The 14186-nt window shown below is 46.3% G+C and overlaps 1 protein-coding gene across 1 annotated transcript in view; it reads right to left on the reverse strand.

Moving 5' to 3' along the window:
* The window catches only part of LOC114024241 (obscurin-like), a gene marked incomplete at its 3' end in the record, with an annotated part of 134013 nt that overhangs the window by 57927 nt on the left and 61900 nt on the right, over window positions 1-14186 (reverse strand). The window contains 10 exon segments of the mRNA XM_027837253.1: window positions 339-443; window positions 2095-2256; window positions 3875-4028; window positions 4513-4625; window positions 5055-5321; window positions 7159-7425; window positions 9610-9879; window positions 11390-11656; window positions 11826-12101; window positions 13225-13500. Coding sequence (XP_027693054.1) covers window positions 339-443; window positions 2095-2256; window positions 3875-4028; window positions 4513-4625; window positions 5055-5321; window positions 7159-7425; window positions 9610-9879; window positions 11390-11656; window positions 11826-12101; window positions 13225-13500 — 2157 coding nt within the window.

Here is a 14186-nt window from a genome sequence, read left to right on the forward strand (position 1 = left end):
AAATAGATTTTTGTTCACTGAAAATTATTAATTTATTTTTTTTTTTAGAAATGTGTAGTCTTTGAGTCATCCAATGCTCAGGGAATTTAAGTGACTTGCTACAGAAACACTTAGTATCAGAGGCAGGATTTAAACCTGGGTCTTCTTGAGTACCTCCATTCTGCCAGGCTGCTTTCCTGACCCATATTCACTACTTTATGATGGTGGTGGGTTTCCTTCACTTCTCCATATGTAGAATCACACAGGGTTAGCTTGGGCATATGCTCATTTTGGAGAGGCACACCCTCCCCTTGTAGTCTGTAGCACTGTCCCCTCTCTTCCTTCATCCCACTCCTCACCTTTCACTATGAGCTGGGCTCGAGATTCTGCATTCTCTGCCACAAATTTGATCTCTGCTGCATCTTCTACCATGACTTTCCAGTAGTGCAAGGAGTAGGTCTTTCCTGCAGAGGAAGACTATGTTAGAGCTCAGGCTAGCCCTGGTAATTGCCTGCTGCCTCAGCTCATAGATGTGATACCCCAACATATAAAGTGCTGAACAAAAGACTCTGTGTAAATGTTAGCCTGTTTGTTGCATTTAGCACATGTTTTAGGGTCTGGACACCAGCCCAGAAGAGTTCAAAGTTGGAAATTCAGTTCATAAGCAGATTTAGTGGCACCTTTATTCTTTGTTTTGCCACAAAGTCCCTTATGAGATAATGACCAAATTTACAGATGAGTGAGCCCCGGGGCTCTGGGAAATTTACAGGTTAATGTTCTATACAGTCTAGCCAAAGTCATACGAGCAGACCCCTATCTCTATGAAGACAGGGCTCAATAACTTTACTAAGTCAGCCATGGGGTGAGTCAGACTCTACCTCACCACCCTTTTCTCTCTCCTCCACTTCCACAAGCAATTATAATACTCAAAGTTCCCCAAGAGTAGATCTGGAGTGGAAGTAACAGTCTCTTTGCTTCTCCTTCCTCCCACCCCCACCATCCACCAAATCACTGGTCTAGACTCCCTGGGAAACAAGGAAAACTGGCAAAACCTCACTGACACAAGTCAGAAATGGGATCTTTCTCGTATAAAAAGGCAAAGATGGGAAGATCCCTTCTTTTCTCCCTCTACTCAAAAACTATCAATAGCTTCCCAAGGCCTACGGAATAAAGTCCAAATGCTGCAGCCTGGTCTTCCAGGTCCTCCATAACCTGGCACCTCTCTCCCTCTACTTTTTGAGTCTTACAGCTAGCCCAAAACATCCCACTCCATTTCACCTATGCACCTTTTTGTTCATGGCATTTCCCATGTCTCAAATGCCCACCCTTTCCTCCACTTACATCTCCACCTGTTGAAATCCTATAAGACCCACCTCAGGTGTCACCTCCTCCATGAAACTGGCATTGCATTGCCACCTGATACCACCCCCCCCACTAGAAATGATCTGCCCTGCTAAGAGTCTTACAGCACACTGTCATGTTCTACTTTTGATTATAGTCACGTGTGTGCGTGTGTGTGTGTGTGTGTGTGTGTGTGTGTCTTATCTCCCCAATCAGAATGTGAGCTCTTTGAGGGCAGGTGTCTTGTTTTTTTTATCTCCCTCCATACCTAGAACATGGTAGGCTCTTGATAAATGTTAGTGTTTCATTCCCCTCCCCCTTTTTGTACTTCTACAGATTTCACCACTATGACCCAGCTGCCTTCTCACCCTAGAACATCCTTCTACAATGGCCCCCATCTCCCATGGGTGAGTGCCTGGAAATACTACAGAATAGGATCAGCTCAAATTCTTCAAAGGAGTAGAGGGTTCCTCTTCCTTGGCCCTGTTCCCTGAATCAGTCCCTCATCCTTCCCCACAGTCTGCCCACTGGCCTGGTGTAGCAGCAATTTTGTAGAGTTCTGAGCTGATAATATCCCTACCCTGGTTCTAGGAATCCCTGTGCAGAAGAGGATGACTATGGAGCTGGACGTTATGAGAAATCCACCCTCCTCTCCTCAGGTACAAGCTGAGGAATGCTGAGGTTGGCCACTGGTCCCCTTTTTAGCTTCTCCAGCTTCCCACTCCTTCTCCCCCACATCTGCCCACGTACTTCACACCCCCAACTTTTCCCCACCTTCCTGGCGCATCCTGATGTTGTCCCCAGGCCGGAGCTTGCCATCATTCTTGTACCATTGGGTCTGTACCTCATCATGGGAGATCTGGCAGGTGAAGGTTGCACTCTCCTTCTCCATCACCTCCACATCCTCCAGGGGCTTCACGATCTGTATGTTCCTGCCTAGAATAAGAGGAGGGAGATGCACAGATACTGAATTTCAGAGAGGAAAAGGACGTTAGAACCAAGAATGTCAGAAATTGCAAGATCTTTGAATGTGGTATCAGAAATGGCAAGGGACCTTAAAACACGGGAGGTGAGACATGGGAGGGGGACCTTGGAACCTAATATCAGAAATGGCGGGTACTTTAGGACATAGACCATCAGAGGTAGAAAGGATCATGTAACAGAGAATGTCGAGCTGGAAGGGACCTTAGAACACAGAATGTCATGGCCAGAAGGGACTTTAGAACATAGAAAATCAGAGTTGGAAGGAACTTTAGAACATAAAATGTAGGAGCTGGAAAGGACCTTGTAACACAGAATGTCAGAGCTGAAAGGGACCTTAGAACACAGAATGTCATGGCCATAAGGGACCTTAGAACATAGAATGTCAGAGCTAGAAGGGACCTTAGAAGTTACCTAGTCTGTTTTGATGAGGGCCTGAAAGCCAGCTCCCCCCTCCCTCTCCCTGGACCCAGAACCCCCATGCTCTTCCATGACCACATGACTCCTTTGGTCTTCCTTTCCCTCTTTCCTCCCTCATAGACAGGGTTAGCATGGCCCCAGCCAGAAAGGCTGCTGCTGATGCTAGAGCCAGAAACGGAGGGAAAGCACCATGCCCAGACATGCAGAATCCAGCAACATACCTGTGACCATGCCTAAGCCCTTCTTACATGCGGCTTGCTTTTGCGTGATTAGACCCCCTTCTGCTCTACCCCTGGCAGACAAGGCTCTCTCTCAATCCTCAGGGCACTGACTGTTTTGACTCCCGTTTCCTCATGCATTAACAAGCCTTTTCCCTTTGCTGCTCTTTTACTGCAGAAAAGGCCTTTCTCTCTCCTTACACACCAAGACTGTCCCCAGGGAGGGCAGAATTCTTCACCTCAAGACAGGGTCCTCAATTCTCCCTCCTCCACCTGCTGTCTCCGTCCATTCTCTTCCCTTCCTCCCTCCTTTCAACCAACCTCTTTACTCCTTCTTTCTCCTTTCTCCTCTTTCCCTTTTCTGTTCAATATCTATTTTTCCTCTTTGATTCTTTTTGCAATGATGCTCTAGTTTCAGCAAAGTTTATTTGTTGAATTCTCATGGTTTATATTTGTAGTGTGAGGATTCCTTGTCTGTTAGTTTATAAAGTACAGCAAGCTTCTGATGTATGATGCTAGCCACCTAGTTGTAACTTTCTAGGTATTCAGTAAATGCTAAATTTTTGCAATATGTAGTGATCTGTTTGCATAGATCACTTCTACCATTTCCTAGCATAATCTGCATTAATTAATAATTCTGGGCTCTTTAAAGCTATCTTTTGTTTAATTTCTGGTGGCAATGATCTGATTGCAGATTACTGTCATAAACCATCTCTGTTTCCATAAGCGAATTTGTATGACTCTACCATTTGTTATTATTGCTAAAATAATAATTATTATTATTAATAATAAAACAACTTATATTTCTAGAGCACCTTCCTCACAACAGATCTTGGAGGATGATTGTATAAGTTCTGTTACCCGTTTTCTGCAGATGAAGAAAATGATGCTCAGAAAGAAGTGGTTTGCTCACAGCCACACAGCTCGAGCCTTACCTTGCACCAGCAGTGTGGCTGAAGTCTTGGCATCACCAGCATCACATACATAGGTACCCTGGTCTCCAGACTCACACTTGTGGATGACAAGGCTCCTCTTGGTCCCCTGGGAAACAATTCCCAGCGCTTTCCCTGCTTGAAGCAGCACTCCATCCTGGAGGAAAGACACGTATCAAAAGTAGACCAAGGAGGTATATGCTGGAACAGTCAGGTTCCCCTCTCCAACCCCACCAATGACCCCTCCTCCTCTGAGCTGCTTCCCATGTTCCTGATGTTAATTAAGCCTTCTTCCCTGATATAGCTTCCCCCAGCCCCAACCACCATTAACTTCAGCATTATTCCTTCCCCTTGTGCTCTGGACTGACCCTCATCCCTATAAAAGGCTTTTCCCACAGACTCATACAATCCCAGAGTTAGAAGAGAACTCGGGGCCCATTAGACCAACTCATACATAATAAAGAGTCCTCTACAATGAACGATCACCTAGACTTGGCTTACAGCCCTGCAGTGAGAGGGGAGGCAAAGGCAGCCCAGAGCTGGGAAGGTGGCCTAGGTCACTTGGAGAGAATAATGTTGTCTGTTAGTGCTAGGGATTTAGAGGGAGAGGTGGAAGAAACAGGTCCGGGATCATGGGGTACCTTCAACCACTTGACATCATGATTGGCCCGGGATAATTCACACTCCAAAATGACCTTCTCCTTCTCTGTAGCCACAATGTCCTGCAAGGGGTGGCTGAACGTCACAGGAAGCTCTGAGAGATAGGGAGGGGAGGGAATAGTGGTGAGGTAAATACTTTCCCCCATCCCACCCCCAAAGAAGTGTGGGAAAGTAAAGGAGCCAGCGGTATTTGTCCCTATCCCTATATAATTGAGACCTGGTTCTCCCAACTCAGCCCAACTTATTTCATGACTTTAGCAGAGTCATATAAACTATACTTGTCCCAGTTTTTTTTAAATCCATAAAATGGGAGGAAATCACCTAAAATTTTCTCTTGATCACCAATAAAATAAATATGGGGACACCTTTCCCCAGGTTATGAAAATCTGACCATGAGCTATTCAGATGTGTAGACACACTCTTCCACTCCAGTCCCATCAATAACCATAAGTGACCTAGATGTGTGGATAGCTCCCCTTCACTGCCACCCCTCCTCCAAGACCAAGACCAGTGATGGCCATACCAAGGACAGTGAGTCTTGCAGATGTGTGAACACCATCTGCTTTGAAGACTATGAGTCCAGCATCCTCCAGACCCAGGGAGGACAGGGTCAGTTTGTGAATCACACCCTGGACTGTGATACAGCAGTTATTCTGAGACTTGAGCTTCAGGCCATCTCGGGTCCAGTAGCCTTCCACATCGCTGTGTGAGAGCTCTACCTCCAAGGACACCGTCCCCTGTTCCCGCACCTCTATGGCCTGCAGGCCTCGTACCAGCCGGATCTGACGCACTACATGGGAAAAGGGGAGAGGGGAAGAACAAGGACAGACCAAGCATCACTAGCAGAGTTCCCTGAGAAAGAAATTGTTTCTTCCATATTTTCAAATGAGCTGGGTATGACTTGTCTGTCCTTGGAAGCCAATGGGAACTGCCTTGACCATACAGATACACATTGCAAAAGCCTGAATGAAAGAAATTGTAACCAGTTTCAGAGTGGAATATCGGGAAATAATGGGGGAGAGCTGAGGGGACCAAAAAAAAAACAGAGCCTAGGGTATGAGAGAGAGCTCTTATCAAAAGTGACTAAGTCTGAAGGCTCTAAAAGTAATATGAGAAAGTTACAAGGACTTTGTTATAATTTATAATTAATATCTATTATATATTACAATAAAAATTTTTATCTATTATAGCTATCATAATATCTATTATAATAAATATATCTATTATCTATTATATATCTATATATTATCTATTATAATATCTATTATAATAATCTATTATATCTATTATAATATCTATTATAATAAGTCTATTATCTATAATATCTATTATAATAATCTATTATTGTATCTATCATAATAAATCTATTATATTATATCTATTATGGTAAATTTATAATTGTGACATAACTTCAGTTTGTTAAGGAAAGATTTCCTAATAATTAAAACTAGGTAAAGAGGAATGAACAGCCTTGGAAGGTAATGAGTTTCTCCTCATTAGAAGTCTTTGGGCAAAGGTTAGGTGACCACTTGTGAGGGGTATCATCGTGGGGGTTCTTTTCACATATTAGTTGTACTAGATGGGTGCTAAGGTACCTTCCAGAGCTGAGATCCTGTGATTTGGAAGACGTCTAGGGTTTTCACGGGAAAGGTGAGGTCTAGAGTAGAGGCCAGAGGGCTAACGGGCAGTGCTCAGACAGGACTCTTAGGTGCAGCAGCCACAATGCTGAATGTTTTAAAACTGAGCTAAGCTTCTATAGAGGTAGCGTGACATCACGGATAAAGTGTCCAGGTAACCTGGGATCAAGTCCTACCCCTGACACATACTAGCTGTGGTCTTTCTACAGATGAGTCACCTCACCTTCTCAGGGCCCCCCGGGTAATTCTCCAAGGCTTGAAGCTACAGACAAGTTGCTGGTCTCTCTCGGTGGGGGGAATTTCCACACAGGGACTTCCCCAAGTCAATGAAATGATGAGTCCTAACCAAGACCATGCCAACTGAACAAGAAACTGCACTCTGACAGCCTCGTGGCAGGAAATGATGGGATTTACTGCAAAAGGATTGACCACACATATTTTGGATGCTAGAATTCTCCCACTCTGATAAATCTTTCTGCATCCCCTAAGCTTGTAGCTTGTGTGTGCCAAATTGCAGAGAACAAAGTCAGGGGAATGTGGTGCTTCCAGGACAGAAACAGTTGGGAGACCTGACTTTTTATGGGAGAAAATCTACTCTTTTTTCCCTTGAGGGGGGAAGTGAACAGGGGCTCTGGACACATCATATGGAGGAAGGCAGTGTGGCTAGAATGTTCACAGAAATTTCATAAGCCACCGCATTCTGCCAACACTTTCATGGTGTGTTCTTCCTGATTGTCCTAACATCCCTGGATTTGGACCACTACTAGGAATTTCTTTCTTGTCTTCCTTGGTTATAGAGCCCCCCAGGATCCTCCTTTCCTCTGGGATCATGCCAATTGCGTTGTCACCCAGAGAAATGAGCACCATTGCCTCAGAGGGTCGGAATGAGACAGAGCTCACTGTCACTCCACCAAGGATTAATTACAGTCCCATTTTGTTGCCCTACTCCCCACACAGACCCATCTCCTCCTCCAGACTAGTCTCACTTACTCTCCACATTGAGCTTAGCCTGCGTCTTGTCATCTGGTGTCTCGCAGCCGAAAAAGCCCCGGTCGGAGAAGCTCACATTCTTAAGGAGCAGGCTATGGCGGGTGCCTTCAGCCCGGATCTCCACATTCTCACTGGGCACCAAGGCTGCACTGTTACGAGTCCATCTCACGGAAGAGCAAGGCTTGGTCAGCTCTACCTCCAATGTCACCAAGCCCTTCTCTTCCACTGTCGTTGGCTCCAGCTTCCTCTTGAATAGTACTGGGGCTTCTGGGGGGTAAGGAAAGCCAAAAGTGTAAGTGAGCAGTGCCCAAGAGGTCATCTCAAGCACCCCTCTAATTCCAACGGGGTCAAGCTCAGAGGAGGAGGAACGATTCAGAATTGGGCATAACTTCTGGGATCATTCAGTCCAACCATCTCAGTTTAACAGACGAGGAAACTTGAGTCTCAGAAAAGGAAAGCCATGTTCTATGTGGTTAAAGACACCCCTACTCTACTCCTAGTGTATATACGTCTTAAATATACCCCTCCTGAAGATGGGGGATACTCCTCAGTATCTCTGTTTTGATATGTACAATACCATCCTTGTTCAGGCTCTCATGCTGTGACAGCTATAATACTCTACCAGTCCTCTCAACTGGTCTCTCTGCCTCTAGCCCCTACCCTCTAATCCATTCTGCAAATGAGATTATATTTGTAATTGCTTTTCACAATATGTAGTACACTGTAGATGCTTAATAAACGCTTATTCTCCCCCTCCTTCCCTGCAAATGTTGCCAAGTTAATTTACCTAATGTGCAGTTCTGATCACATCACCCCCATTCTCAATATACTTGGCTCCCCACTGACCACAAGACACTGTCCAGGGTCCTTAGCCTGGCATTCATGAAGGCCCCAGTCTAAACGTCCAGGCTTCTTTTATCCTCCTCCATTACATGCTCTAACCCTCCTTTGTGTTCTATTCTGGCTGACTTCTGATTGACATATGCAGATATGTCTGGGGGTTTGGTCTTCTCTACTGGTGCATCTGTAAAATCAAATCTTACTCTGGAGTAAAAACAACTTAGCCTCCATTCCTGCTCCATTCCCCAGCCCAAGGTCAGGCTGCAGCTCGCCCTCACCAGCTCCTCTTGGACAAGTATTACTATTTGTAGGAAGAGGATAAGCTGGAGCCCTTGAGTAGTCACATTGGCAGAAGTCTTCGTGCATCCTCCCAGTAGTTTGTGTTTTGATATCTTAAGTGATAGACAGGGAAGTTCCCTGTTATATCTAACCAACCCCAGCCCTGCTTCTACTTCTATGCAGCCATCTACCCAAGTCATATTCTGCCCTTCCACTCTACCCGTGCCTCCACAGACCATGCCCTGGGGATTAAATTCCCATTTTGGAACTCTCATCCTTGGGCCAAGCTGTTCTGATTGGTTAATGAGCTAGTACAATTGCTAATGGTCCACTATACCCAGAGCACCCCATTATGCTTCACATTCCAGTCAGCTTCCAACCTCCCCACCGGCTTCCTACCACTAGCTCTAAGAATCAGTGAAATGAATATTGCCATTGCAGATGGAAAGAGTGTGGCAACCAACTCCCCTAAGGCTTCACTCACCATCCTAGTGACTTTCCAAAGCAAAACACCCTTCCCAGGCAATCATCCCCTTATAGGTGCTGTCTCTCCTACCAGAATATAAGCTGCTTGAGGGCAGGGACTATGTTTCTTTTTAAATTTGCATCCCCAGTGCATAGCACAGTGTTGCTTCATAGGGAATGCTTAATAACAGTTTTTCATTTATCCTCTTCCTGCCTTGAATCTATAAACAAACTATTACTTTACCTTGCCAACTTGCCAACCTATTAGAAAACCTTGTCAGGACCTGCTGGAGTATGCAGTCTGCTAGACAAAGTCTTCAAAGGCCCAGAGTGCCCTCTATGCCATAAGGGAATACCAACAGAGGACTGAGCTCAGCTCGAGAACCACTTTCTCCATGAGGCATTTCTGGATTCTAGTGCCTTCTCTAGCCTCCAAAATTTACCTTCTATTTACTGTGTAGATAATTTTGTATATACTTATATGTGCCACCCTCAATGGTATGTAATCTTCCTGAGGGCAGGGACTATGTTAGTTTTTGTGTTTGGATCTTCAGCACCAAGCACAAAGCCTGGCACATAGTAGGTGCTTCATAAATATTTACTTAATTTAACTTGGTGAATTAAATACATTAAAAGTCTGGCTTAAATCTGTCTCTTCCTATGCCCTGGCTAGGTCACTATGCCCAACCTTAGACTGATTCAACTAGATCAGTTTGCCAAGCCGGGAAGAAAGAGAGACTTAATAGCTAGCATCATTGGCTTGGCTTCTCAATCAGCCTACAAAGAGCACTCATTGATAAGAGAAGTAGAAGCCACTCTGCAGAGGCTTAGCTGCATCCAAACCAAGCCACATAAAGTCTATCTCACCTCGGACTCTGAGACTGGCCATCGTGGTGACCCCTTCGGCCTCGGCCGTGATCTGGCCGGCATCCTCGAGGGTCAGGGCAGTGATGACGAGACTGTGGCTAGCGTCACTCTGAGAGATGACAAACTTAGCTCCAGGCTCCAGCTTCACACCATTCCGACTCCAGACCACCACGGCATTGCTGGGGGCAACTATGCACTGGAACGTGGCCTCAGAACCTTCTTCAGAGACCGAGTTGCTCAGGGCTGACGTGAACTTGACCATTCGGGGGACTGAGGAAATAAAAAACCTTTTGTGAGTTTGAGAGCCAAGGGGGGAAGGCAGTGGGAACAGGGTAGGACAAAGAACAGAGAGAGAACAGTTCCTCTCCCACCATTTAATCAATTTCCAACATGCTACTTCTTTTATGAGGTCTTCCCAAACTAATCAGATTAGCACTAGTGACCTCCTCCTGAATAGGGAAATCTCCTAACTGCTCTTTCTCTTGCCCAAATAGGTGTCTGAATATGGAAAGAAGATTGGATTTAGAATCAGAGAATCTGGTTCCACTATGTACAGGCTAAGTGACCATGGGCAAATCCATTAACTGTTCTGGGTCTGGTCTCTCTCATATGTAAAATGGGAGGGCTGGATGAGATGAAGTCTATGTGTCCTGTGTCCCTACCCAAACAACTGTCCTCTGCTTCTGTCCACTTCTTTGTGTGGTACTGGAGAGGGACACGAATTGGCAGTGTTGCCAAATGGTTAGATTCTTGGAGCCAAAAGGTTTGGAATTGCAGTTCTGATACCTACTAGCTGTGTGATCCTGGGAAAAATCACTGTTTCCTCTTCTATAAAGTGAAGACAAGAACCTTTGTACTACTACATTTCTCACAAGGCTGTTGTGAGGTAAGGGCTTTGTAGACCTTTAAGCACTCTACAAATGTGAGCTGTTATCTGTGCATCCTGAGTGTCTGCATCATTCTGAGATCATAACTTGTCCCTCCCCACCCCACAAGGGTAGAGTCAGTCACTGTATGACGTACTTTGTGGTAAGGGTTAAGAATGCTGAGCATCGCTGCCATAGTTTCCTCCTTCAATCCCCCACAATTACACATTTATGACCACACACAGACATACACATTCACAAATACATAAGTACACACACATACTCACATATACATGTAGAGTCACATTTTATATTCTCATAAGACCGACAGAGGAGGAGATTGAGGCCCGGCAACTCGAAATAACTTTCCCAAAGACATACAGCAGCCAAGACTGAATCCAGGCATCGTAGATCCAAATCTGGGACTCCTTTCATTCCACCACACACTCATCATTTAGGTAGGTCTCGCTACCATACACCTAGCTGAAGGCAGCCAGCTCCAATGTCTCAAGAGCTTCCTTCAAGAACGTTGAAAGCCCAGGGTAGTATGCATGGCCCTAGCACTGGCTGCCAAAGACCTAACCCAGGCCTACGTGGTATTTAGGTTGTGCTGAGTAAATTCATTTCAGCTCTCATCATTCCCCTGGAAGCTGGAGCCAGAGTCATGAGAACTCCCCTGACATTTCAACACACCTCAAGCTTCAAGATACCTCTGGAACTGGTGACCTCTGCCTTCCATTTCTGTAATATCATCCAGTAATTTTTATTAAGTGCCTATAGACTATTAATTATTGCCTATAATGTGATTAGTACAATTTCACAAACATCACAGAGCCATGGGTCCCAAGTAGTCTTATGGATACATTCTCATTCATGAACACAGTCACACACACATACACATAGAGCCCCCATACCGACGGCTGTGAGCTGGGTGGTGGTCTTGTCATTGCGACTCTCACAGCAGTACTCGCCCTCATCCTCAGCCCTTAGTCCCACGATGGTGAGGGTGCGCCGGGGCCCATCTGACGCCATCTGGAATCGCTTGCCAGGACGGATCTCCACCCCGCCACAGCGCCATACCACATCGCCCAATGCCTGGCTCAGCTCACAGGACAGCACCACTGTCTGTCCAACCTCTCCACTCACAGGCTTCAGGGGTTGGGCAAACTTCACAGGGACCTCTGTGGACAATTGGGAGAGAGGGCATAAAGTGGCAATGGGTCCGCATGCTGACAGAGAACGTGGGGCCAATCTCTTCTAGATCTCTTTTAGGTAAGCACCTCATCTCCCACCCACGCCCTGCAGGAAGGGCCCAGGAGAGCATCTTGCTCTCTGGCTTGCCCACCTCACCTTCTACCTGGACGGGAAAGTCTTGCTTCTCCTTGTTGGACCTGCAGGTATAGATGGCACTGTCTTGGGTCTGGGCACCATACACAGTGAGGGTGTGAGTGGTTCCCTCATTTGAAAACCCATAGCGCTTGCTGCGCCTGATCTCCAGCCCGTCCTTAAGCCACGTGACGGTGGCAGTGGCTGATGTGACCGTGGCTGACAGAATGATGTCGTCGTGCTCCCGCACCACCAGTGGCTCCCTCTTGGCAGGTTTCTCAGGGGCTTTTGTTTCCAGTTCTAGTGAGGGGAGACAGTGCCAAAGGCTAGATGAGAAACCACACCCACCCCAGCTCCAGGTCAAGTTGACCATCTACAACTCCTCTTCCTCTGTACCCCTACGTTCATAGCCAGAAGGGAATTTAAAGATCATCTAATCCAACCCTCACATTTTACAGATGAGGAAATTGAGGCCTAAGGAGGTTAAGTGACTTCCTGTGGTCACACAGGTCCTAAGTGTCAGAGACAACATTTGAACTCAGGTCTCTGACTTCAGAGCCCCTGCTTCTGTCACTGGACCACACCCACAACTTCTGCCCTGCCCTATATTCTCTGAACTGACTCCGACATTACTGGGCAAGTGGGATTAGCATTGCGAATCAGGCCAGTTTAAGAAAAATTGCAGGGGTCCCACTGTTAAGCTTAGTTTAATAACAGGAGTCTCACTATTGATGAGGTACGTGAGGTTAGGGGCAAATCACACCATGTGGCTCCTCCATCCCCAACATTTTAAAAATTAGTCTACTGAGAGAATTAACACCAATACTCTTTCCTGGGGATCCATAGGCTTGGGCGGGGAGTAGGCACCAGGGCATGCATATTCAGTCTTGGGCAATTTGGAATGGTTTCATACATCAAAGAGGAAAATGAACAGCTGCGATTCTCCCACCTTGAGGACCTAGTACCAGTGAGCCAGGGGTAAGGCAGCTTCCTTCTGTAAGCTCATTCTAGGGGCAACCAGAAAGAGAAACTGGGAAACCTCGTCCCTTGTGGAGGAGGGTTAATGAAGCAGTCACTACTACAATGATCACATTGTCCAAACAAAAAAATTGGAGAACATGGTCTTACATAGGGAAATTCCTCTGTATACTTTTTTTAATGTAATTGTTCTGAGAAATTTGGGGTATATGTTTGGTTATTCTAATCCCTGCAGATGCTTCCTTCTCAGGAGCTGAACCAGCTGGTGCCCAGAGGCCTTATCTCCCAGTGGTCAGGGTCAGAGTCCCTGGCCCTCTCTTATCAAGGACAGGGATTATAGATACAAATGTCCTCCACTTCTCAATCAGTCTTCCTAAGGATAGAGGTCGTTTATCCTCAAGTTTTTCAGTTCCAGGGTCCCACACTGAGCAACTCTGGAACTAACCTTGGATGTCCAGACGGAAGGTGACCTTCTGGCCCTCAGCCTCACAGATGTACTCCCCAGCATCTGCCTTCCCCGCCTGCTGCACCACCAGCTGCCGGCCCCGGCCCTTGGCCTCCACGTGCACCTTCTGGCTGGGGCTCAGTTTCTTCCCATCCTTGTACCAGGTCACCTCTGTCTTGGCCTGGGCCAGCTCGCAGCTCAGGGTGGCGCTGCTACCCACCACGGCCTGTACCTCATTCTGCACCTTTTGTTCCTTGGCAAATACCACCACAGAATCTGGAGGAATATGAAGGGAAAGGAAGATGGGGGGAGGAGGGGAGATATTCCTTAAGAAAGTCTTCCTTCTCTGAATTCTTACTTCCATAACCTTTCTGGACCTGTGCTGAAGGCCCACAGTCCAGTTCATATGGCCACAGTGTGAGTCTCTCCATGACCCCATTTGGGTTTTTTTTTGGCAAAGATACTGGAGTGGCTTGCCATTTCCTTCTCCAGCTCATTTTACAGATGAGGAAACTGAGGCAAACAGGATGAAGTGACTTGCCCAGGGTCACACAGCTAAGAAGTGTCTGAGGTCAGATTTGAACTCAGGAAAATGAGTCTTCCTGACTCCCGGCCCAGTGTTCTATCCACTGTGCCACCTAGCCCCCTTCAATAGCAAGGCTAATTAAAGGTAAACTCTACTACTGTCTAATTTGTCTCAGTCAGGTATAGTGAATGGTCAAGATCCCAGCTGCTAGTCCTTATAGCACCAAGCCTGAAGCCAGAGGACCCTCCCTCCCCCATCCCTCCCCACCCTGAAGGCCTAGGACACTCCTTTAAGTACCCTGGGCACCATTATCCTGTTCTAATATCTAATGATGAAACCAAAAGCCAGCTATTACATCCCTTCCCCAAATTTCATTCCAATAAATGAGATTTCAGACACAAAAGTTTTATGAAAAGACAGTCCTTCCTCTTCCTTG

This window comes from Vombatus ursinus, unplaced genomic scaffold (genome assembly GCF_900497805.2).
Source record: "Vombatus ursinus unplaced genomic scaffold, bare-nosed wombat genome assembly UNPS02014820.1, whole genome shotgun sequence".
Classification (NCBI taxonomy): domain Eukaryota; kingdom Metazoa; phylum Chordata; class Mammalia; order Diprotodontia; family Vombatidae; genus Vombatus; species Vombatus ursinus.